The 23,384-nt window shown below is 39.8% G+C and overlaps 1 protein-coding gene across 1 annotated transcript in view; it reads left to right on the top strand.

Moving 5' to 3' along the window:
* The window catches only part of ttc1 (tetratricopeptide repeat domain 1), a 62,107-nt gene that overhangs the window by 36,121 nt on the left and 2,602 nt on the right, over positions 1-23,384 (top strand). The window contains exon 7 of the mRNA XM_043703884.2: positions 13,570-13,624. Coding sequence (XP_043559819.1) covers positions 13,570-13,624 — 55 coding nt within the window. The remainder of the gene's footprint in view (positions 1-13,569; positions 13,625-23,384) is intronic.

Genomic DNA, 23,384 nt, shown 5'->3' with positions numbered 1-23,384 from the left:
AACCTGTGGAATTCGCTACCACACAAGGCAGTCAAAGCCAAAACATTGTACAATTTGAAGAAAGAGCTGGATGTTGCACTTGGCGCTAAAGGAATCGAAGGGTATGGGTGGGGGGAGACTTGAAAGTCTGAATGGCGTGCTTCTGTTGCTATGTTTCTAAAAAAAATACTGAACTGGACAGGGAGATTCAAACAAAGATTTCCAAGAGTTAGCACTGGGTTGGGAGAGTGTAGTATAAGGACTGTTTGAGGAAAAATGGGGATTAAAAAAATTTCAATTTTGTTGGAGAGGATGGATAGTTTAAGGTTAACTTGATTTGAAGCTGTGTTATAACTGTTTCTAAAGATAGGTGGATGGTGCTTGAGGCAAGGAAGCCTTCAAATCAGAAGCGTAATATGTTGTTTAGAACATTGGAACAGAAATAGTCTGTTAAGCCCACTGATCCTGCTCTGCCATTCAATTATATAATGCTTGAACGTCTGCTTCAGTGCCACTTTCCCACGTTATATAGTATCCATGTCTTCCAGTATTATTGGTCTACATTACCCTATGAATTTGTGTCATGAACATGCTCTGATCGAAATTTTACAGCTCTTTGGACTAGAATTCCAAAGATTGAATGTGATAAATTGATGCTTGGGTAATAGTGATCGGATTGGTCTTGATCAGCATGGATTTGCACATGGGAATGTCTGATACACTTGAAGTTTTTTGATAATGTTACTAACAAAATTGATCAGGGGTGTCAAGAGATGTGTATTAGTTGGATTTTTAAAAGGATTTGGACAAGGTTCCCCACTGGAGGTTGGTTAGCACAGTTAATGCACAAGGGATAAAAGGCAATGAACTAAGGTTCACACAATGGTGGTGGGGGGGGGGGGCGGGGAAGTAGGAATAAATGGATAATTCTTATGTTGGCAGGCTGTGACTTGTAGGATACTGCAAGGATCAGTATTTGGAGCTCCGCTGTTTACAATATATATCAATAATTTGGTTATCGGGACCAAATGTAGCATTTTGAAATTTGCAGATGATACAAAGTAAGGTAGAAATGTGTAACGTGAGAAACATGTAATGCAGCTTCAGGAGGATTTGTGTAGGCTGAATGGGTGGGCACAAATGTGGTAGATGGAATATAATGTAGAAAGATGTGAAGTTATCCATTTTAGTAGGAGAAACTTGTGCAGAGTATTTCTTAAATGTTAATATAGATTGGAAAGTGTGAATGTATAGAGTGACCTAGTTCATGATAAATCACTGAAAGCTAACATGCAGGTTCAGCAAGATGTTGAGAAGACTTATGAAAGGGTTATGCACTGACACAGTGGTTAGCACTGCTGCTGGGAACCTACTTTCATTTACAGCCTTGGGCAACTGTGTGTGAGGAGTTTACATTCTCTCCATGTCTGAGTGGGTTAACTTGAGATGCTCCGGTTTCCTCCCACAATCTAAAGATGTGCGGCTTAAGTGGATTGACCATGCTAAAATAAAACTATCCAGTACTGTCCAGGGATATGCAGATTAGGTAGGTTAGCAATGGGGGTGTACGTGGGTAGGATGCTGTTTGGAGGATCAGTGCAGACTCGATAGGCCAGATGGTCTCTTTCTGCACCATACGAATTCTATGATTCTTTATGATGAGGTTTTGAGTACTGAAATAGTGAAATCTTGCTGCACTTGCTTAGAACATTGATCAGACCATACCGGGGATATTGTGTGCAGTTTTGGTCTCCTTAAATCAGTAAAGATAATATAACCATGGAGTGAGTACAATGAAGGCTCAGCAAATCTGTTCCAGGACGGCAGGACTGTGCTATTGGTAAGGAGGCCTGTATTCTATAGAGTTTCAAGGAATGAGAGGTGATCTAATTGAAACCTGCAACATCCTTAAAGGGATAGACCAGGTGAATGCAGGTAAAATGTATTCCCTAGGTGGAAATTCAAGGATAAGGCATAATTTAAAAATAAGGGAATGGCATTTAGGATTGAGATGAGAAAGTTTTGTTTTGAACTTGGAGCATTGTGAATCTTTGAAAATTTCTATCCCAAAGGGCTGTGGAAAGTCAGGCTTTGAGTATGTTGAAAGTAGAGACAGATTTTGGATTACCATAGAATAAACTGTTAGGGGGATCGTATGAATAAAAAGCATAGTGTTCGATGTTATTAACTGGTGGAGCATTCTCAATGGGTTCAGTGGCCTACTCCTGTTCCTATGTTCCTAGGTTCACTGCCCTCTGAAGAAATTACTCATCGCAGTCTTAAATGGCCTGCTGTTTATCTTGAGATTATGTCTCCTGCTTTTAGACGCACGAGCCAAGGAAAACATTTGATCTGCATTCAATCTGTTATATACTATAAGAGTTTGAAGTTTCAATGAGATCAGTTATCCTTCTTTGAAACACTACAGCATACCAACCCAGTTTCTTCATTCAGACCTCATAAGACAATCCTGTCATCCCAGGGTCTAATCTCGTGAACCTCTGTTGAACTCCCACTTTAACAAGTATATCCTTCTTCCAAAATGGAAACTGAAACTAGGCAATGAGAGACTTATAAATGTCGATGTGCAGAAGGATTTGCAGGTTCTTGCACTTTATAAATATTCATTCACAGGATGTGGCGTCATTGGCCGGGCCAGCATGTATTGTTCATTTCCAGTCACTCTTAAGACTGGGTAGTGAGCTGTGGTCAATTTGCTGTAGGCTAGATCCACAATGACACATGAAATTTAAAGTTCACATGCAAAAACAGCAAACGGTTTGATGAAAGGCAAATTGTCCATTAGACTTTATTGTGAGGTTAAAAAATATTGCTGCAATTGTAAAGAACTTTGGTATGACAGCATCTAGAGTACTGCTATGATTTTGCTATCTATCTGAAGAAGGATATATTTGTCTGAGTGGTTCAGCAAATATACTTTGTATTGATTTTTGTTCCTATCCCTGAGCTCTCGTCATTTTCTAGTGCTTTTATCTCTCTAGTTCAGCTTGCCTTGTGCAATCCATCTCCTAGTTCTGAAGCTTATTCAACTAAAACACTGACTACATAAGTTTCTTTCCCGTCCTCAGTGCTGCCTGATACAGTCAATGGTTTGTTCTCAATACTGTCCATATCTCTTTACAATCTGCCATCAGCCAACTCCGAAAATGTTGTCTTGGCTCCCTTCTGTTTTTGCAAACTACCATCTTATCGTCTCCCACTTCATTTTTTCCCTTCAAAGTCGTTTAATGTGTATCACCTCCAAATTGATGTCCATCTTTCCAATCAGATTTTGGGTTTCTGCCATGGGATTCAAACTGGCCTTACCAATGAGAGAATGGTGACCTATGTTACTGTGAAAAGCATTCTTGTCGTTTGCTTGTCCACTTGCCTACAGGATTTGATACAGTTGACCATGGCATCCTTTGCTTTGTCACCGTCATCCAACTGAATTAGGCCATGCACATCTGGTTCCGTTTTACCATCTTTATTTAACCTCTGCCACAGACAGAGCTTGAATGTTTTCTAGACACAGATATAGTTAAAGAAATCAAAAGGTTTGAGAAGAAAGCAGGAACAGGGTACTGATTTGGATGATCAGCTATGATCATATTAGATGGCAGAGCAGGAATGAAGGACTAAATAGCTTCTATTTTCTGTTTCCGTGACTGCAATGGTTTAAGGAGGCAACTTCATCACAACTTTCTGAAGGGCAATGAGGAAGAGCAGTAAACCCAGCCAGTGATACACACTTCCCATGTCTCTGTGCAAAAAGTTAAGCTGTTGTTATTCCCTCAAGTTTGTCTTCTGTGAAAATCCGATGTTGTCTTTCTGGGAAGATGTTGGTCGGTGTTATGTACAACACCACGATTGCATGACCAGTTGTTTTCCAGTCCTATAGCATCTGACAAGGATGTCAATTTTAATTGGGACTTACTTTGCATCATCAAAATAACACATGTAACGTTAAAAGCCTGTTGTCTTTTGGTTGCGATACAAAACCAGTTATGACTGATTTTCTATTTGATGGGAACAGTTTGATGGTGTGACATGCAAATGTCAATATTCCCTGTGTATTATCCAAAGATGCAGTCTGTGGCATCTTGTTGCCTTACTGCTCTGTTCCATTTACTCAGCTGAATGCTTTGGATAATGGCCTTCAGACTGAGAATGTTTTGCAGCTGTTTACAATTATCAATTGTAGCTAGCAGTCATTCACAAAAACTGGTAGTTATGATTTTGATTTGATTTATTGTTATCACGTGTATCATGATGCAGTGAAAATTAGTGCTTTGCTTTTTAAACAGGCATCAGGGTAGTAGAACAGAATGTAGAATGCAGTATTACAGCTGCAGAGTAAGAGAGATCAGAATTAACATTTGGGAGGTCTGTTCAGAAGTCTGATAACTGTGAGGAAGAAGCTGTTCTTGAATTTGTTCGTACATGTATTCACACTTCTGTATCTTCTGCGTGGTGGAAGAGAGTATAACCGGGGTGGGAGGGCTCTTGCATTCTAATGGTTGCTTTTCCAAGGTAACAGAAAGTATAGATGCAGTCAGTGGATGGAAGGCTTGTTTGCGTGATGAATTGGGTTGCATTCACGACTGTCTGTAGTTTCTTGCGCTCTTGGGAAGAGTAGTTCCCATTCCACGCTGTGATATACCCAGATAGGATGCTTTCTGTGGTGCATCTATAAAAATTGCTAAGAGTCCTTGTGGACATGCCGAATTTCCTTATTCGTCTTAGGACAGCATGATGGCCCAGTGGTTAGCACTGCTGCCTCACAGTGTCAGGGACCTGGGTTTGATGCCAGCCTCAGGTGGCTGCCTGTGGAGTTTGCATATTCTCTCCTTGTCTGTGTGGGTTTCCTCCGGGTGATCTGGTTTCTCCCACAGTTGAAAGATGTGCGGGTTAGCTGAAATGGCCATACTGAAATTGTCCAATTATTTAGGGATGTATAGGCCAGGTGGATTAATACTGATAAACATGAGACTATGGGATACGGAAAGGTCAGTGCGCACTCATTAGGTAAAATAGCCTCCTTCCACACTCGGGGTTTTATATTTGCTGAGGAAGTAGTGACATTGTGCCTTTATTGGTAATCACTACCAGGAACTTGATGGTCTTGACCATCTCCACCTCAGTACCATTGATACAGACAGGGATGTCCCCTCCACTCTGCTTCTTGATGTCAATGACCAGCTCCTTTGTTTTACTGACGGTGATGGAGAGATTATTGTCTTTACGCAATGCCGCTAAGCACTCAAATTTCTATCCTGTCTTCTATCTCGTTGTTTGAGGTGCTACCTACAGTAGTCGTGTCATCAGTCTTGTAAATGGAGTTGGTGCAGAATTTGTTCACATACTCGTGAGTGTATAAGGAATATAGTAGGGGGCTGATTATGCAGCCTTCTGGGACACCAGTGTTTAGTCACGAACACGACAGTGGAGGAAATGTCACCTATTCTTACTGATTGCGGTCTATGGGTCAAGAAGTCAAGCATCCAGTTACAGAGTGGGGAACAGAGGCCTAGGTCTCGGAGTTTAGAGATGCGCTAATTTGGAATTATGATGTTGAAGGCGGGGATGCTGTCAATAAGTAGGTGCCTGATGTGGGCATCCTTGTTATCCAGATGTTCCAATGTAGGTAGATCCAGGGAGATGGCATCTGCCTTTGGCCTGTCGTGCAGGTAGGTAAATTGCAAAGGATCAAGACAATAAAGTTGTCTACAGTTGATGCGAGTTGACAAGTGTGGTGCTGGAAATGTACAGCAGGTCAGGCAGCATCTGAGTAGCAGGAAAGTCGATGTTTCAGGCATAAGCCCTTCATCAGGAGTGTGGAGGGGGCAACCAGGGTACTGAGAGATAAATAGGAGGGTGGGGATGGGGACAGTCTCCGTTGCAGTTGATGTGAACCATGACCAACCTCTTGAAGCACTTTGCAATTATGGAGGTCAGAACCACGAGGTGGTATGAGGGATTTTGGTTACAGTATGTTTGGATCTTTTAACTCAAAGATTCTAGCTCTGTAGAGTTATACGCTTAAGATTATGCAAACAAATAAACAAATTCCATCATTTGAAGTCTTAATATTTCGGAAAAATGAGACACTGAATAGTGTCTGTTAATTATGATTATGTTGGCAATGTAGGAAATGATTCTGTTTTTCATAGTGAATGGTGTTTATTTACTTTTACGTGAGCAAACTGACAATTGTAATATATGGGAACACCATATGACAGCAGGCTATTTAGCCCAATCAGTCTATTAATGTTAACCTTCCATATGTGTAAATTATCTGACTGACTTCACTCACCCTGTCTGAATTCTAACATTAAACGAATTTTCCTAATGCCCTTTTCTAAAGTTTCAATACTGTACATGGGTTCATTTCACTGTTATTTCTGTTCACTATGTATATCAATAACTTCATTGAAAATGAGTTTGTTTTGCTCTTGATACCAAAGAGGACATATTAATTATTAGAGAACCATTGGCAGCTGAAAAACATTTATTAAGGTTCTTTATAGGCTCACTGTTACCTTGTTTTTTTTTTCATTTCTGTGGCATCCCTTAGACCAAACCTGGAATTCTATTGGAGTTTTTTTAATATCCTTATCAACCGGGAAATACTGTTCTTAATTTCATGGAACCTGTAACCCAAATCTGATTTCTTAATTCAATTTAGCATATAATTACTGTTTTCTTTTTAAACTAAAATGCATTACCTCACAATGACACTATAGACTGCTCGTCACATGTAGTCTGTTCTGTTATCAATACCTGTGCAATTTCTTTGAATTACTAAATAGCAAGCAATGTTCTACTTTGTAATCGTCTGCAAATTTCAGAATCAATCCTTCTTGGTCTGTATCCAAATCACAATGTACATAATCAATACACACAGAACACTAGTGAAAATGTAGAATCCCTCTTGGAGAATATGTCTTAATTCCTAACTTTCATCCTTCAAACCAGTTAACAATCTGGTTTGCTCTGCCAGATCCCTTAACTTTCCCTAGTGATCTCCTATGTTAAATGCTTTTCTAAAGTCAATACATCCACTGTATTTCCAAAATTTATTCTTATAATAATTTTGAGGTTCATTAAGAACAACAAAGTCTTTGTAATACACGATGGCTGCTTCTAACTTTTCTCCCTAGCTGTATGTGCAGTATTCTTGTTGGGTAAAGGGAAATCCAGCTGTGGTACTTCCAGCATTTCAACAGCTGGTGTAGAAAGTAAGGATTATCTGTGATCTCTCGATCTTCTTACACGCCCAGTCAAATCCTTTGAAATTAGAACCACAGAGCAATTGTTACAAATTTAACACTTATTCTGTAGCCTTTCAGGGGCAAAAAGGATTTGTTTGATAATTGTAAAAATATCAGATTAAGTCAGCATGGTTTTGTGAAGGGCAGGTCGTGCCTCACAAACCTTGTTGAATTCTTTGAGAAGGTGACTAAGGAGGTGGACAAGGGGAAAGCAGTAGATGTGGTGTATATGGATTTTAGTAAGGCGTTTGATAAGGTTCCCCATGGTAGACTATTGCAAAAAATACGGAGGTATGGCATTGAGGGTGAGTTGGAGGTTTGGATTAGGAGTTGGCTGGCTGGAAGAAGACAGAGGGTAGTAGTTGATGGCAAAGGTTCATCTTGGAGTGCTGTCACTAGCGGTGTTCTGCAAGGATCTGTTTTGGGACCATTGCTGTTTGTCATTTTTATAAATGACCTGGAGGAGGGGTTAGAAGGTTGGGTGAGCAAGTTTGTGGATGATATGAAAGTCGGAGGAGTTGTAGACAGTGAGGAAGGATGTGGCAGGTTACAGCGGGATATAGATAAGCTGCAGAACTGGGCAGAAAGGTGGCAAATGGAGTTCAATGTAGCTAAGTGTGAGGTGATTCACTTTGGTAAGAGTAATAAAAAGATGGGGTACTGGGCTAATGGTCGGATACTTGGTAGTGTGGATGACCAGAGGGATCTTGGTGTCCATGTACACAAATCTTTGAAAGTTGCCACCCAGGTAAATAGTGCGGTGAAGAAGGCATATGGCGTACTGGCTTTTATTGGTAGAGGAATTGAGTTGCGGAGTACTGAGGTCATGTTGCAGTTGTATAAGACTCTGGTGCGGCCGCATCTGGAGTATTGTGTGCAGTTTTGGTCACCATACTATAGGGAGGATGTGGAGGCACTGGAACGGGTGCAGAGGAGGTTTACCAGGATGTTGCCTGGTATGGCAGAAAGATCGTATGAGGAAAGGCTGAGGCACTTGGGGTTGTTTTCATTGGAGAAAAGAAGGTTTAGGGGTGACTTGATAGAGGTGTATAAGATGATTAGGGGTTTAGATAGGGTTGACAGTGAGAATCTTTTTCCACGTATGGAGTCAGCTATTACAAGGGGGCATAGCTTTAAATTAAGGGAGGGTAGGTATAGGACAGATGTTAGGGGTAGGTTCTTTACTCAACGAGTCGTGAGTTCATGGAATGCCCTGCCAGTAGCAGTGGTGGACTCTCCCTCATGGGCATTTAAGCGGGCATTGGATAGGCATATGGAGGATAGTGGGCTAGTGTAGGTTAGGTGGGCTTGGATCGGCGCAACATCGAGGGCCGAAGGGCCTGTACTGCGCTGTCTTCTTCTATGTTCTATGAACCAATCTTGTTTCATTCTGAAGTGGGACAATGAGAAATTGTCCAATCAGTACATGGATGTGAAGGAGAGTGCTTGGTGAAGCAGTTGTATATTGGTTGTAAATGGAAACATAATTAGAAGTATCATTACAAGAGCAATATTTCAACTGTTCCCACTGGAGCAGCGTTTATGTTTCATTATATTGCAGTGCATAAGAATACTTAGCTTGCAGGCGAGTCAGTGGACAGGCAGTGTAAAGTATATTGATAATATTGTGCACATAGCCTTATATGAGAACATTTATAAATTATATACTGTAATTTTACAAGTATATACACAAATGTTTCAAACATTTATAAATAGCATAAAAATGTTCAAATTGCACCCAGGTTTTATTGTTATCAGTATCTGTATATTTTTCTTTGGAAGTAGTTAACCTGTGAGGAGAAAGTGAGGTCTGCAGATGCTGGAGATCAGAGATGCAAATGTGTTGCTGGAAAAATGCAGCAGGTCAGGCAGCATCTAGGGAACAGGAGAATCGACGTTTCGGGCATTAGCCCTTCTTCAGGAAATCAGTTAACCTGTGTCCCGTTGCATTTTGCAGATGTTTTAGAGCCAACCTGGAACCATGTAACCACTGGTACTTCACAAGATGGATAGAAATAAGACTATTGACCCAAGTTTGCTCATTCGTTTTGAAAGAGCATATTGTCCTTTACTGAGGGGTTCTTGTCTGGACAGCTTGATAAGAAATATTTATATTGTAGTTCTGTACTTATTATAGACCTTATCCTATCCTTTATTGATTTTTTTTGACTCATCATAAATGTTTTGCTTCCGGCCTGGTGGAAAATCCATTTCATGATGGGCACTGTTCATGTCAATATCATTCTGATATTGACCATATCCTGTCTCCTCTGTTCAATATAAATATTTTATAATGTTATCATGATACATTCCTTTAATAAGAATTAAAGTCAGTTGTCAAAGTCCTATATGTTCCTAGTTTTTTTAACGCCATCAGTTTCTTGTGAAATGGTTAAGCTGCCATTGACATGAGTGCTTGATTTAGAATTAATGAATATTTTTTATAAATCAATTAGATTATAAACTGATTTAAATAATTTATTATTGCTCTAATGCTTAATTAGGTTATTGCATATCAGCAAATTTTCACTCAAATTAAAAATCAGTTATGTGAACTAATATGAAAATTAAAATAAGATTTTGCAATTAAAAATTAAATTTCAAATTGAAATAACTAAATTAAAAATTCATATTCTAACTAAAATTTTAATTAATGTAAAAAATTGTGTCAAAAGCAATCCTTTCACTTTGGGGCAAGGAAGGCAAAATATCAGTATAAAATATTTGAATTCCTGGTTTTTAATATGAAAACGGTCTACATTGGAGAATTTGCTGCTGTGATATTCTCAGTTCTAATATTTCATCAGTTCTTAGTCTCCCACTTCTGATGTTAACTGAATGCAGTAGTTACTTTTCTTAAGTCTGGCCACAAACTTAAATGCACTTAGCACACAACTGGCAAGACTAAATCAAGCTCTGTTGTTCTTCACTGTCTCAACCAAATCCCCTTAATACTTCATGACTACCATTGAAGGTAGAATAAACCTACAAAACTGTTTTGCCATAATGTAAGGACTTCTGAAACCTGTTTCTTGTATCGTCAGCTGCAAGGAACCTGTTAATTTAGACTGTTTCAAAGTATTGAGTACATGAGTTGGGAGGTCATGTGGCTGTACAGGACATTGGTTAGGCCACTTTTGGAATATTGCTTGCAATTCTGGTCTCCTTCCTATCGAAAGGATGTTGTGAAACTTGAAATGGTTCAGAAAAGATTTACAAGGATGTTGCCAGGGCTTGAGCTATAGGGAGAAGTTGAACAGGCTGGGGCTGTTTTCCCTGGAGCATCGGAGGCTGAGGGGTGACCTTATAGAGGTTTATAAAATCATGAGGGGTATGGATAGGATAAATGGACAAAGTCCTTCTTTTCCTGTGATGGGGGAATCCAGAATTAGAGGGCATAGGTTTAGGGTGAGGGGGGCAAGATATAAAAGAGACCTAAGGGACAATGTTTTCACACACAGAGTGGTACGTGTATGGAATGAGCTGCCAGAGGATGTGGTGGAGGCTAGTACAATTGCAGCATTTAAAAGGCATCTGGGTGGGTAAATGAATAGGAAGGGTTTGAAGGGATATAGGCCAAGTGCTGGCAAATGGGTCTTGATTGGGTTGGGATATCTGGTCGGCATGGACGAATTGGACAGAAGGGTCTGTTGCCATGCTGTCCATCTCTATGACTCTCTGGCTAATGCCATTTGTGCTGCCTCTGGTGTTACCTGTCTTCTATTACTGTCCGAAGTTTTCCATATGCCCATTTTTACTTTAACCCTGTCACTTTTGGTCTCACCATCCAAAAGCCCTTTGAATATTAGTTGTTTTGTACAATTTAACCGCACTGCATTTCCACTCAGTTCTTAATCGTTCAGTTATCTTGTGATCCACGTGCTTACCAAAATTGTTATTTTTACCTTAGCACCCATCCTGCTCAGCTTCAAATTCCACAACCATTTTTCACAAAACACCTTTCCTCGTCGCTTCACTGAACTTGAAAAGATCATCCATATACAGTCTTTCTCAACATCTCATCATTACCATCCTTTACCTATCCAAGGTTCTTCACTTCCTTCTTGAAGCTCCAGTTCACCTCACATTTGTTTAAGTAATTGTTGGTGACTTACCTTTATTCCTTCCAATTAACCAGAATCTCACTTTCCCTCTAAAATTCACACGAGTTAATGGTTTGAGCTGGAAGTCTGGATGGGGAATTGTGATGCCAGATCTAGCACTTATTGCATCAGCACTTCATGGCTGGATACAAGCGTAAATCCTGGAAATGTGCAGTCTGGTCATATTGTGGAACAAGGACTTAAGTTTATATTTCACATTATAACATTTTGCCACACTGGAGGAATATTAGAGATGAATAGGTTAGAAGAAGGATCTAAGCCAGTGCAAAAAGAAGCAAAGCTGATGCAATAATAGGATGTACTTAAGTAAACGAAAGAGTTGTAACAGCATGACAGAATAAAGCAAAAAGAAACAAAAGATGCATATGAGATCAAGAGGATGTGTAAACACAGAAAAGTGGAACATGGTTGAATTATAAAAATGTAACAATGTGGAGAAAGGCTCATAGAAGAGCAGGCAAGTGATAATTCAGTTATTTTCCAGCATTTTTTGTTGTTCAGATTTCCAACAGCTTTGATATTTTGTCTTTTGACCACTATTAAAACCTTATTAACTGTTAAAAATTTGACCATGTTGCTTGTGTTGGACTAACATAACCCACAGTTCAATGTGGTGTTGCATTTATCTCATTCCACTCATCAAATCTTCCTCTTTGAAGGGAACAATACTTGGCAGCTTGTTTTGAAGTGATTTGCTCAATTGTAATGGTTGTAATGCTGCTATTCCAAATTTAACCATCTCTGAGTAGCAAAATCAGTTCCGTTTTAATTTTGATGTAGCACTAAACAAGACAAATAATGGTAGCTCTTAAAACACAAATTGAGTTTGCAGTCAGCAGTAAAGCACTTTGTTCAACTTCTTGCAGTTATTTTGAAGTAACTAAATGATTTATTAAAAAAAGACACATTGCTTACACACTGATCTAGTTTGGCATTGGAGCATAAAATGGATGTCTTGAAATGCAATCTTTATCTAAAATAGTTTGTTGAGATGGAACCAACTGCAGGGAGCATGCTAAGCAGAGATTCTCAAACTGAACTGTGATGTGAAGTCTATATTATTTGTTTCACCTGTATTAGATTCCAAATCTTAATATGAACAAATGAAGTTTAATCATTATTTTCCTAATCCATAATCTGCAAATCAGTCATGTTTGATCTTTTGTTAGTTCTTTTAACTCCACATGATAATGGAGTTAACCATCTGGGCAAAGGAACTGAGGGCATTGTCATTAAATTTTCAGATTACGCAAAGATAGGTAGAGGGATAGGTAGGAATGGGGAAGCTGCAGAAGGACTTGGACAGGCTAGGAGAGTGGGCAAAGAAGTGGCAAATGGAATACAATATGGGATACTTTAAGGTTATACACTTTGGTAGGAAGAATAGAGGCGTAGACCATATTCTAAACTGGGAAAGGCTTTAGAAATTTAAGCACAAAGAGATTTCACAGTCCTAGTTCAGAATTCTCTTAAGGTTAGTATGCAGGTCAATTGGCAGAAGATATGTTAGCATTCATTTCAAAAGGGCTATAATACAAAAGTAGAAATGTACTGCTGAGGATCTAAAATGTTATAGTCAGTCCACATTTGGAGCATTGTGAGGTGCTTTGGTTTTGTATCTAAGGAAGGCGTTAGAGAGGGTCCAAAGGAGTTTCACAAGACTGATCCTAGAATTGAAAGGCTTGTCATATGAGGAGCAGTTGAGGACTCTGGGCCATACTCGAAATTTAGAAGGTTGAGGGAGGTATCTGATTGAAACTTACAGAATACTGAGAGGCCTGAATGAAGTGAATGTGAGAAGGTGTTTCCAGCAGCCAGACAGACTAAGACCTGAGTGCATAGCCTCAGAATGAAGGCATAATTCTTTTGAATTGAGATGAGAAGTTTCTTCAGCCAATGAGTGGTTATAATTTACAGAACTCAATGCCCTAAGGACTGTGGAGGCCAAGCCATTGAATATTAGTAAAACTGGTTCTTGATTGGGAAGGAATGGAGGGTTACAGGAAAAAGGTAGGAGCATGTTGAGAAACATATCTGGCACGCTTCAATGGCGATCAGACATGAATGGTTCAATTCTGCCCCAGTGTCTAATGGCCATATGCATTTATGTTTGAATGTTTATTGGGGAAAGTACAACTATGCATGCTGTTACTTGCTATCTTTTACTCTCGATTTGCTCTTTTCCTTTCTAGCGATTACCACAACAGATTGAAGAAAGAAATGAGAAAATGAAAGAAGAAATGCTAGGTAAATACTTATGCAAAAGTATAATATTGCTAGAAGTACAATGTTTCATTTTGACGCAATTGTATCCAATAGTTCTCTGTAATGTTAGGATTTTGGTAGAGATGAGTAATACTTATTTTTTTTGTTTGTAAGTTGGTAAATCCAGGTATTTACGAAAAGAATGAAGTCACAAGGTTGCAGACTAAGATGGCCAAGATGTGCAGACTAGGTGGATTAGCCCTGGGAAATACAGGACTACGAAAAGGTTGATACAAAAAAAAGGGCGGCACAGTGGCTCAGTGGTTAGCACTGCTGCCTCACAGCGTCAGGGACCCGGGTTCAATTCCCGCCTTGGACAACTGTCTGTGTGAAGTTTGCACATTCTCCCCGTGTCTGCGTGGGTTTCCTCCCACAGTCCAAAGATGTGCAATTTAACCATGCTAAATTGCCCGTAGTGTTAGGTGGATTAGTCAGGAGTAAATCTAGGGGAATGGGTCTGGGTGGGTCGCCATTTGGCAGGTCGCTCTTCAGAGGGTTGGTGTGGACTTGTTGGGCCCAAGGGCCTGTTTCCACAGTGTGGGGAATCTAATCTAATAGGACTACAGTGATAGGTAGAGGCGTGAGTCTGGGTGGGGTGGTCTCACGAGGGTTGGTGTTTGCTTGATGGACTGAATGGCCTGCTTCCACGTAGCAAGGATTCTATTATTCTATGAATAACTATACTGTCTTAGGTATTAACATTAGAATTAAAATTGCAATGAACACAATTACTTTATAAACCAAATTTCTTAACACGTATGCTTTTGCACCTATTTCGTCTCCGCCTCAAAACACAAATTAGATTCTTAGTCTCATCATTTCAAAGATTTGTCGAAGAGCTGAGGTTTCTTGGGCTTTCTGCTTACTTGAAACAAAGTTGGTCTTTCAAATCTTTGAGAGAAACAACCCAAAAATGTATATGTTTTGGGAGTTGTAATTTAGTAGTGTAATACACTTTATTTGCTTTTATTGCAACCATGTAAGGAGGAATGAACTGACTCACCTCTCTTCACCCTCTTTAGTTGGCATCAACAAATGTTTAAAATATACCTCTCTCTGATATAATATGTAGTTATCCAATGTTTGTTGACTGTTGCGATACCTGGATTGTGCATCTGTGATACGTAGATTATGACAACAATGCCTCTGCTGCAACCTCAAAAATTTAATGGGAAAACTATCAAAGGCTGCTGTCCTTTTTAAACTCCGCTCCACAAGCATTGAAGCAAAACTCAGGCAAAATCAATGACTATAGAAGGTACTGAATCTGGGAAGTTAGAAATTATCCCTCCTCCACCTCCCTCAAAAAAGGTCCCATTTTCACACCTATCAAGTGGCCAGTATTCTAGGAGAGGACTTGAATCATCTTATTTGAATACCTGGGACTGTAGTGACCTGACATGATTTGAAAGAGGAAGATCTCTATCTTAAAATGGCCTCAGCAATCACATGATCACAGGTTAGCCAGGTCATGAAAGCAAAGGTAAAGTTGGGCATTGGTTAGCTCAGTTGGCTGAACAGTTGATTTGATGTAACTGTTGAGTGATGCCAATAATGTGGGTTTCGTTCCCACACCAGCTGAGGTTACTTTCTCAATCTCTCCACGTACCTGAGCCGTGGTTACTCTCTGGTTAAACCATCGCCTGTTGTCTCTCCCTAATGAGGGATCAAAAACAATATTTTCTAGAGTGAAAAAAGAGCAATTTTATTATCTGTTAACCCCAAGAAGAAAGCTGAAGACATGAAGGCAAGCTTACACACAGCTATCTAATTAAAAGGGATAATGTTCAGTACAAAAGGAAGATAGAGTCATACAGATGTACAGCACGGAAACAGACCCTTTGGTCCAACTCAACCACGCCGACCAGATATCCCAACACAATCTAGGCCCACCTGCCAGCACCTGGCCCATATCCCTCCAAACCCTTCTTATTCATGTACCCACCCAGATGCCTTTTAAATGTTGCAATTGTACTAGCCTCCACCACTTCCTCTGGCAGCTCATTCCATACAAGTACCACCCTCTGAGTGAAAATTTTGCCCCTTAGGTCTCTTTTATCTCTTTCCCCTCTCACTCTAAACCTATGCCTTCTAGTTCTGAACTCCCCTATCCCAGGGAAAAGACTTTGCCTATTTATCGTATCCATGCCCCTCATAATTTTATAAACCTCTATAAGGTCACCCTCAGCTCGGACGCTCCAGAGAAAACAGCCCTCGCCTATTCAACCTCTCCCTACAGATCAAATCCTCCAACCCAGGCAAAATCCTCGTAAATCTCTTCTGAACCCTTGCAAATTTCACAATATCTTTCCGATAGGAAAGAGACCAGAATTGCACGCAATATTCCACAGTGGCCTAACCGATGTCCTGTATAGCCACAACATGACCTCCCAACTCCTGTATTCAATACTCTGACCAATAATGGAAAACATCGCCTTCACTATCCTATCTACCTGCGACTCCACTTTAAGGAACTTTGAACCTGCACTCCCAAGATCGCTTTGCTCAGCGACACTCCATAGGACCTTACCATTAAGTGTGTAAGTTCTGCTAAGATTTGCTTTTCCACAATGCAGCACCTCACGTTTATCTAAATTAAACTCAATCTGCCACTTCTCAACCCATTGGCCCCTCTGATCAAGATCCTGTTGTAATCTGAGGTAACCTTCACTGTCCACTGCACCTCCAATTTTGGTGTCATCTGCAAACTTACTAATTATACCTCTTGTGCTCACATCCAAATCATTTATATAAATGACGAAAAGTAGTGGACCCAGCACCGATCCTTGTGGCACTCCACTGGTCACAAGCCTCCAGTCTGAACAACAACCCTCCACCACCACCCTCTGTCTTCTACCTTTGAGCCAGTTCTGTATCCAAATGGCTAGTTCTCCCTGTATTTCATAAGATCTAACCTTGCTCACCAACATCCCATGGGGAACTTTGTCGAACACCTTACTGAAGTCCATATAGATCACATCTACTACTCTGCCCTCATTAATCCTCTTTGTTACTGCTTCAAAAAAACTCAATTTTGTGAGACATGATTTCCCACGCATAAAGCCTTGTTGACTATCTCTAATCAGTCCTTGTCTTTCCAAATACATGTAATCCTGTCCCTCAGGATTCCCTCCAACAACTTGCCCACCACCGACATCAGGCTCACTGGTCTATAGTTCCTTGGCTCGTCCTTACCACCTTTTCTTAAACAGTGGCACCACGTTAGCCAACCTTCAGTCTTCCGACACCTCACCTGTGACTATTGATGATACAAATATCTCAGTAAGAGACCCAGCAATCACTTCCCTAGCTTCCCACAGAGTTCTAGGGTACACCTGATCAGGTCCTGGGAATGTATCCACTTTTATGTGTTTCAAGACATCCAGCACTTCCTCCTCTGTAATATGGACATTTTTCAAGATGTCACCATCTATTTCCCTACATTCTATATCTTCCATGTCCTTTTCCACAGTAAATACTGATGCAAAATAATCATTTAGTATCTGCCCCAACTCCAGTGGCTCTACACAAAGGCCGTCTTGCTGATCTTTGAGTGGCCCTATTCTCTCCCTAGTTATCCTTTTGTCTTTAATATATTTGTAAAAATCCTTTAGATTCTTCTTAACTCTATTTGCCAAAGCTATCTCCTGTCCCCTTTTTGCCCTCCTGATTTCCCTCTTAAGTATACTCCTACTGCCTCTATATTCCTTTTAAGGATTCATTTGATCTCTTCTGTCTATACCTGACATAAGCTTCCTTCTTTTTCTTAACCAAACTCTCAATTTCTTTAGTCATTCAGCATTCCCTATATCTACCAGCCTTTCCTTTCACCCTAACAGGAATATATTTTCTCTGGAGTCTTGTTATCTCATTTCTGAAGGCTTCCCATTTTCCAGCCGTCCCTTTACCTGCGAACATCTGCACCCAATCAGCTTTTGAAAGCTCTTGCCTAATACCGTCAAAATTGGCCTTTCACGAATTTAGAACTTCAACTTTTAGATCTGGTCTATCCTTTTCCATCACTATTTCAAAACTAATAGAATTATGGTCACTGGCCCCAAAGTGCTCCCCCTCAGTCTCCTGCCCTGCCTTATTTCCCAAGAGTAGGTCAGGTTTTGCACCTTCTCTTGTAGGTACATCCACATATTGAAGTTTAAACTACTTATGGCATTCTTGGCATGTAAAGTTTTAACAAGGTCATTGTATTTTTATTGATATTTTGTATCTTAGAGCCAGCTATTATTTCATTTGTTCTTTAAGTTCACAGTGTCCTTAACCAGTTTTGTTACCAGGCATTTTTCCTTGAGTGGTCAAGTGATCGCTTTTTTTGTTTTAGTTACAGTTAAAAATCCTCTGTGCCAAAAACATTTCCTTGAAATTTCAGCTTGTCTTTTATATTCTGTTTTTGGGAATTATGTTCTTCTACACTTGATAAATGTGAGGTTCCATCTTCAATCTGTGGAAATTTGCATGATCAAAAATGCTGAGGCTTTTTACACATCAGACTGGGTTCTGTGCAGACCCTTTTGATAATTACTCATTTTGGTTCACATTGACTTTACCTTACTTTAAATAAAGACACAATAACCTTACCAGACCATAGGGATACACTCTCATTATAGAGATGACTAATGATTAGATTAGATTACTTTAGATTAGATTACTTAGTGTGGAAACAGGCAGTTTGGCCCAACAAGTCCACACCGACCCTCCGAAGAACAACCCACCCAAACCCATTCCCCTACATTTACCCCTTCACCTAACACTACAGGCAATTTAGCATGGCCAATTCACCTAACCTGCACGTTTTTTGGACTGTGGGAAGAAACCGGAGCATCCGGAGGAAACCCACGCAGACACAGAGAATGTGCAAACTCCACACAGCAGTTGCCTGAGGTGGGAATTGAACCCAGGTCTCTGGCACTGTGAGGCAGCAGTGCTAATCACTGTGCCACCGTGCCGCCCAAGCATCAGTTGAGGGGAGATGTTGAGAAAGAGATTTCGTCATGGCAGCCACAGCCAGTATGTGAATGGAACCCATTGTTGGCATCACTCAACAGTCACATCAAACCAGCCATCCAACTAACAGAGCTAACCAATGCCTGTCTTTGTTTATTGTACTGTGGCCTCATGACCTGGCCAAACTTGGCCAGGTGATTGTTGAGACTATTTTAAGACAGTGATTTTCTCTTTAAAACCTTTTCAGTCCACCAAAGGCTTGATTTGATTTTTTTGTTGTTGTCACATGTGCCTAAGTACAGTGAAAAGTTCTGATTTGCAAGCAGTACAGGCAGATCAAAGCAAACAAGGGTATACAGATCATCAGGTGCCTAGAGCAAGGCATACAAGGTTACAGCTGCACAGGAGGTGCACAAAGCAAGATCAGCATTAGATTAGATATTAGAATATCCTTTATATAGAATATTTTTTATTGTCCTATCTTAGAGAGGTCAATTCAGCAGTCTAATACCAGCAGGGGAAAAGCTGTTCTTGAACCTGTTGTGTGTGTTCAAGCTTCTGTATGTTCTGCCTGACAAGACATTGGAAAAGTGTATTACTGGGGTGGGAGAGGTCTTTGATGATGGCAGCCTTTCTGCAGCAACGAGAAGCGTAAGCGGAGTTCATGGATGGGAGGTTGGCTTCTGTGATGGTCTGCGCTGTGCATGCAATATTCTGTAGTTTCTTATGTTCCTAGGCAGACAGCTGCCCTATTGTTATGCAACCAGATAGAATGCTTTCTATGGTGCATCTGTAAAAGTTAGTCCTCATGGCCATACCGGACATGAACAATTCCCAGGTATTAAAACAAGACGGTGGAAGTCCTCCCCTCGAATGCTGTCCACTTGAGAGATAAGATCTGGTGGGGAGAGGCAATTTTTATACTTGCCAGATTCTGTCTCTTCTAACATAGTTGATTTTGCCTGAATACTTGTGGAACTGAGTTCAGAAAGGACAGTAGTCTTTGATAGTCCTCCCATTAAATCCAAATATTGTGGTGGAGGCATTGCTGATGGAGTTTCTCGAAGTATCACTAATGCACAGCCCAGGTCTCATGGTAGTCAAGTATTGCAACAACAACTGCTGTGTGGATGGGGGCTGTAGTTGACTTGCTGTGGCAGTTTATGGAAGGCTGAATGTCGCAACAGTTCTGTATTAGATCTTTTCATCAATAGTGGACTTTTGAGAGAAGTAGCTGCAATAAATGTCCAACATATGTCTTCAGCATATATCGGGGGTGAAATATTTGGCTAACCAAGTGTGGGTTGATATGAAATTGTATGTAGATTGTGTCACTAAAGTGTTATTAACAAAGTAATCCTTTTCTATTTGAATCATTCAGAAGATTATTGGTAGATTTGATCTTGCATTTCACTTCCAGTTAGTGGCAGTAACAGCCGAAACTTGGAGTTATCTCATTTGCCAAACTCCTGGATGCTGGGGGAAGAACAAATTAATTAGAAAACTTATTCCAAAATTTTACAGAGAATGAAGGGTCTTGGTTGATATAATATTTAACAATTGCATGACCTTGACTGATAAATGATGTATTGCATCCACGAGTGTCATAGATGCTCTTAAGGCATAGTGATTGTGTCCTTGCCTCTGGACCAGGAGGCCTTGGTTCAAGCCCCACTTGCTTCATTGGTATGAAATAACATCTCTGAACAGGTTGATTAGAAAAAATAGGTTAAATATAAAGAAAATGTAGTGGATCCATCCATAAAGACATTGGTTTACTGGTTTAAAAAAAAGAAATTCATTTAACTGAAGGAAACGTCTGCTTGAGTGGAATATTGTTTTCCAATTAAAAACATTGTTATTCTTCCTGAAATATTTTCACTTTGCACAGATATTAAGAATATTATAGTTTCTGTTGTTCAGTTATGTGCACATAATATTGATGCAGACTTGTTGCATATTGAGGTGATATATATATATATATATATATATATCACCTCAATATGCAACAAGTCTGCATCAATATTATGTGCACATAACTGAACAACAGAAACTATAATATTCTTAATATCTGTGCAAAGTGAAAATATTTCAGGAAGAATAACAATGTTTTTAATTGGAAAACAATATTCCACTCAAGCAGACGTTTCCTTCAGTTAAATGAATTTCTTTTTTTTAAACCAGTAAACCAATGTCTTTATGGATGGATCCACTACATTTTCTTTATATTTAACCTATTTTTTCTAATCAACCTGTTCAGAGATGTTATTTCATACCAATGAAGCAAGTGGGGCTTGAACCAAGGCCTCCTGGTCCAGAGGCAAGGACACAATCACTATGCCTTAAGAGCATCTATGACACTCGTGGATGCAATACATCATTTATCAGTCAAGGTCATGCAATTGTTAAATATTATATCAACCAAGACCCTTCATTCTTATATATATATATATATAAGTCAAGATGATTTGTAGAAAATGTGAAACTGTGATCTCTTTTAGAACAGCAATAAAAACTTATTTGGTTTTCATGGTGTGAATAACAGGGATGGTTTTAGTTGCTTTACATCTATTCTGTACCAGTTTGGTTACCAGGGGAACGCCTGAGATTTTCTGCAGTGTTGGCTAAAATTATTTCTCTTTTTTTTTAAGCAGTAATTTTGCTATTATAAAATTTTCTCTTTCATTATGGGGGCAGATAATTTCATCAGATTAATTTGTACGTTTAATTTGTGCTTTCATTGTTTAAAAATATTGTACTGGTCGAAGTGAGAAAGTACATCAAAAAATTGGAGAAGTATTTTACTGACCAACAGTGTTAGAAAGAGAGATTGTCTTGAAGGGTCAGTTACAGAATCCAATTGGTTGGAATTAAGAAACAATAAATGGGTTATTATGCAACTTCATGTATGTTATATGCCCCTCAGAACAGTGTGAACTTGAAAAAGGAGTAGATTTTGTAATGATATCTGACAAATGTAGGACCTCAGAGTAATGATAATGGGAGCCTTCAACCACCCCAGTACTAAGTGGAAGCATTGATTGTGTTATGGGTGAATGAACCAATAGATTTCTGATGTATGTTCAGTAGACTTAATCTGTATGTTTCCAATCCATTGGAGAATGAAGTATAGCTTGAGCTAATCCTTGAGAAGTGGGGCAAGTGAAAGATGTCAGTGACTGAATAGTGGTCATAGTATTGGAGTGGCATGGTGGCACAGTGGTTAGCACTGCTGCTTCACAAAGCGAGGAGCCTCGGTTTGATTCCAGCCTTGGGTGACTGTATGAAGTTTGCATGTCGAAAAATGTGTAGGTTAGGTGGTGAACAATGGCCATGCTAAATTGCCCCTTATTGTTCAGGGATGCGCAGCTAGATGGTTTAACTATGGCAAATGTGGGGTTACAGGGTTGACCAGAATTGCTTTGCTGAGGAAGAAATTTAGCAAGTACAAAGCAGCAGCAAATTAGGGACAAATGGATGAAATCTAGGATTAAATGTACAGTAGAATTTATTGTCACACAAACTCAATGAGTATAGTTAAAAGTTTATACAACGCTAATTACAGTGTCGACTTAAGATACAAAAGTATCTAGGCACAGCTTCTTTAGTTACAAGATTTTAGACAATATAAAAGTAAAATGTCCAGCATCACAGAAAAACATTCAATATAGCAGACCACGCTGGCACTGGGCCCTGGCTTCACTCTGTGCCAGCGGCACACAATGCTGGGAGGCCACTGCAAGAGGCCGGATGGTCGCCATACCCCACCATGAGGCTGCTGCGGAAGGCCAGGAGTCTTCTCCAGAGGCTAGGAATTTTTGCTGGCCGAAGGCTGGGGTTTGTCACTTACTGGAGGTCTCCAGAGGGTGGGAATTGAAGGGGAAGGAAAATCGCACCAGGAAGTAGAAAAAGCGAAGAGAAAGAAGCAGAGCGAGTGGATGAATTCCGGTTGGAGCATCTTACTCTATCACCATCTTGCAACATGGTAGCATGGATATAAAGTTGATTCATCAGTAGGATTGTGGTGAATGGTTGCTTTTCAGACCCACCAAGGGTGAAACGGAATAGTCGAGCTGGCTAAGTCAGATTGGCATGGATAAGATGGACCAAAGGGTCTGTTTCCATGCAGTATGACTCTGTGACTCTAAGTACAGAGGTGACAAAGGCATGTAGGTAAGATTTAGCAATAGATGTTGAATGAAATTGCCCATTTCTGTCCTATATATCCAATGTAATTCTATTTTAATGAACTGAAGCGGAGACAGTCACCAGCAAAAGTCTGATTCAGCCTTTGAAAGTTGTTAGAGGAATGTAGTCATTAAAGAATGGTGTTTATGGCGGTTCATTTCAGTATTTTTGAATATACATGATAACAGTGATTAACCACTACCATAGGCATGCTGTAAAATAATTATCCCTCACCTAACATTGATCAATATAATTTTGACCTAGCTCTCATTCTTTTACTGAAGAAATGTTTACATATTACAAACTAACAGATGGTAGTGAATGAATAAAAAATTATCTCGGTTTGTTGAGGGCTCAGATGATGATTGAATGCATTAATTTAATTGTGACTTTCTTTTGTTACCCAAACGATTTATAATTAGAGAGTCATAGAGATGTACATCCTCTATGGAAACAGCACAGAAACCGACTTTTCAGTCCAACAAGTCCATGCCACCCAGATATCCTAAATCACTCTCGTGCCATTTGGCCCAGATCCCTTACCTCTTCCTATTCATATAGCCATCCAGATGCCTTTTAAATGTTGTAATTGTAT

The sequence above is a fragment of the Chiloscyllium plagiosum genome, unplaced genomic scaffold, assembly GCF_037043375.1.
Source record: "Chiloscyllium plagiosum isolate Xiang-an unplaced genomic scaffold, Cpla_swu_hap1 HiC_scaffold_16, whole genome shotgun sequence".
NCBI classification, from domain to species: domain Eukaryota; kingdom Metazoa; phylum Chordata; class Chondrichthyes; order Orectolobiformes; family Hemiscylliidae; genus Chiloscyllium; species Chiloscyllium plagiosum.
This window is presented reverse-complemented; position numbering and strand designations above follow the sequence as displayed.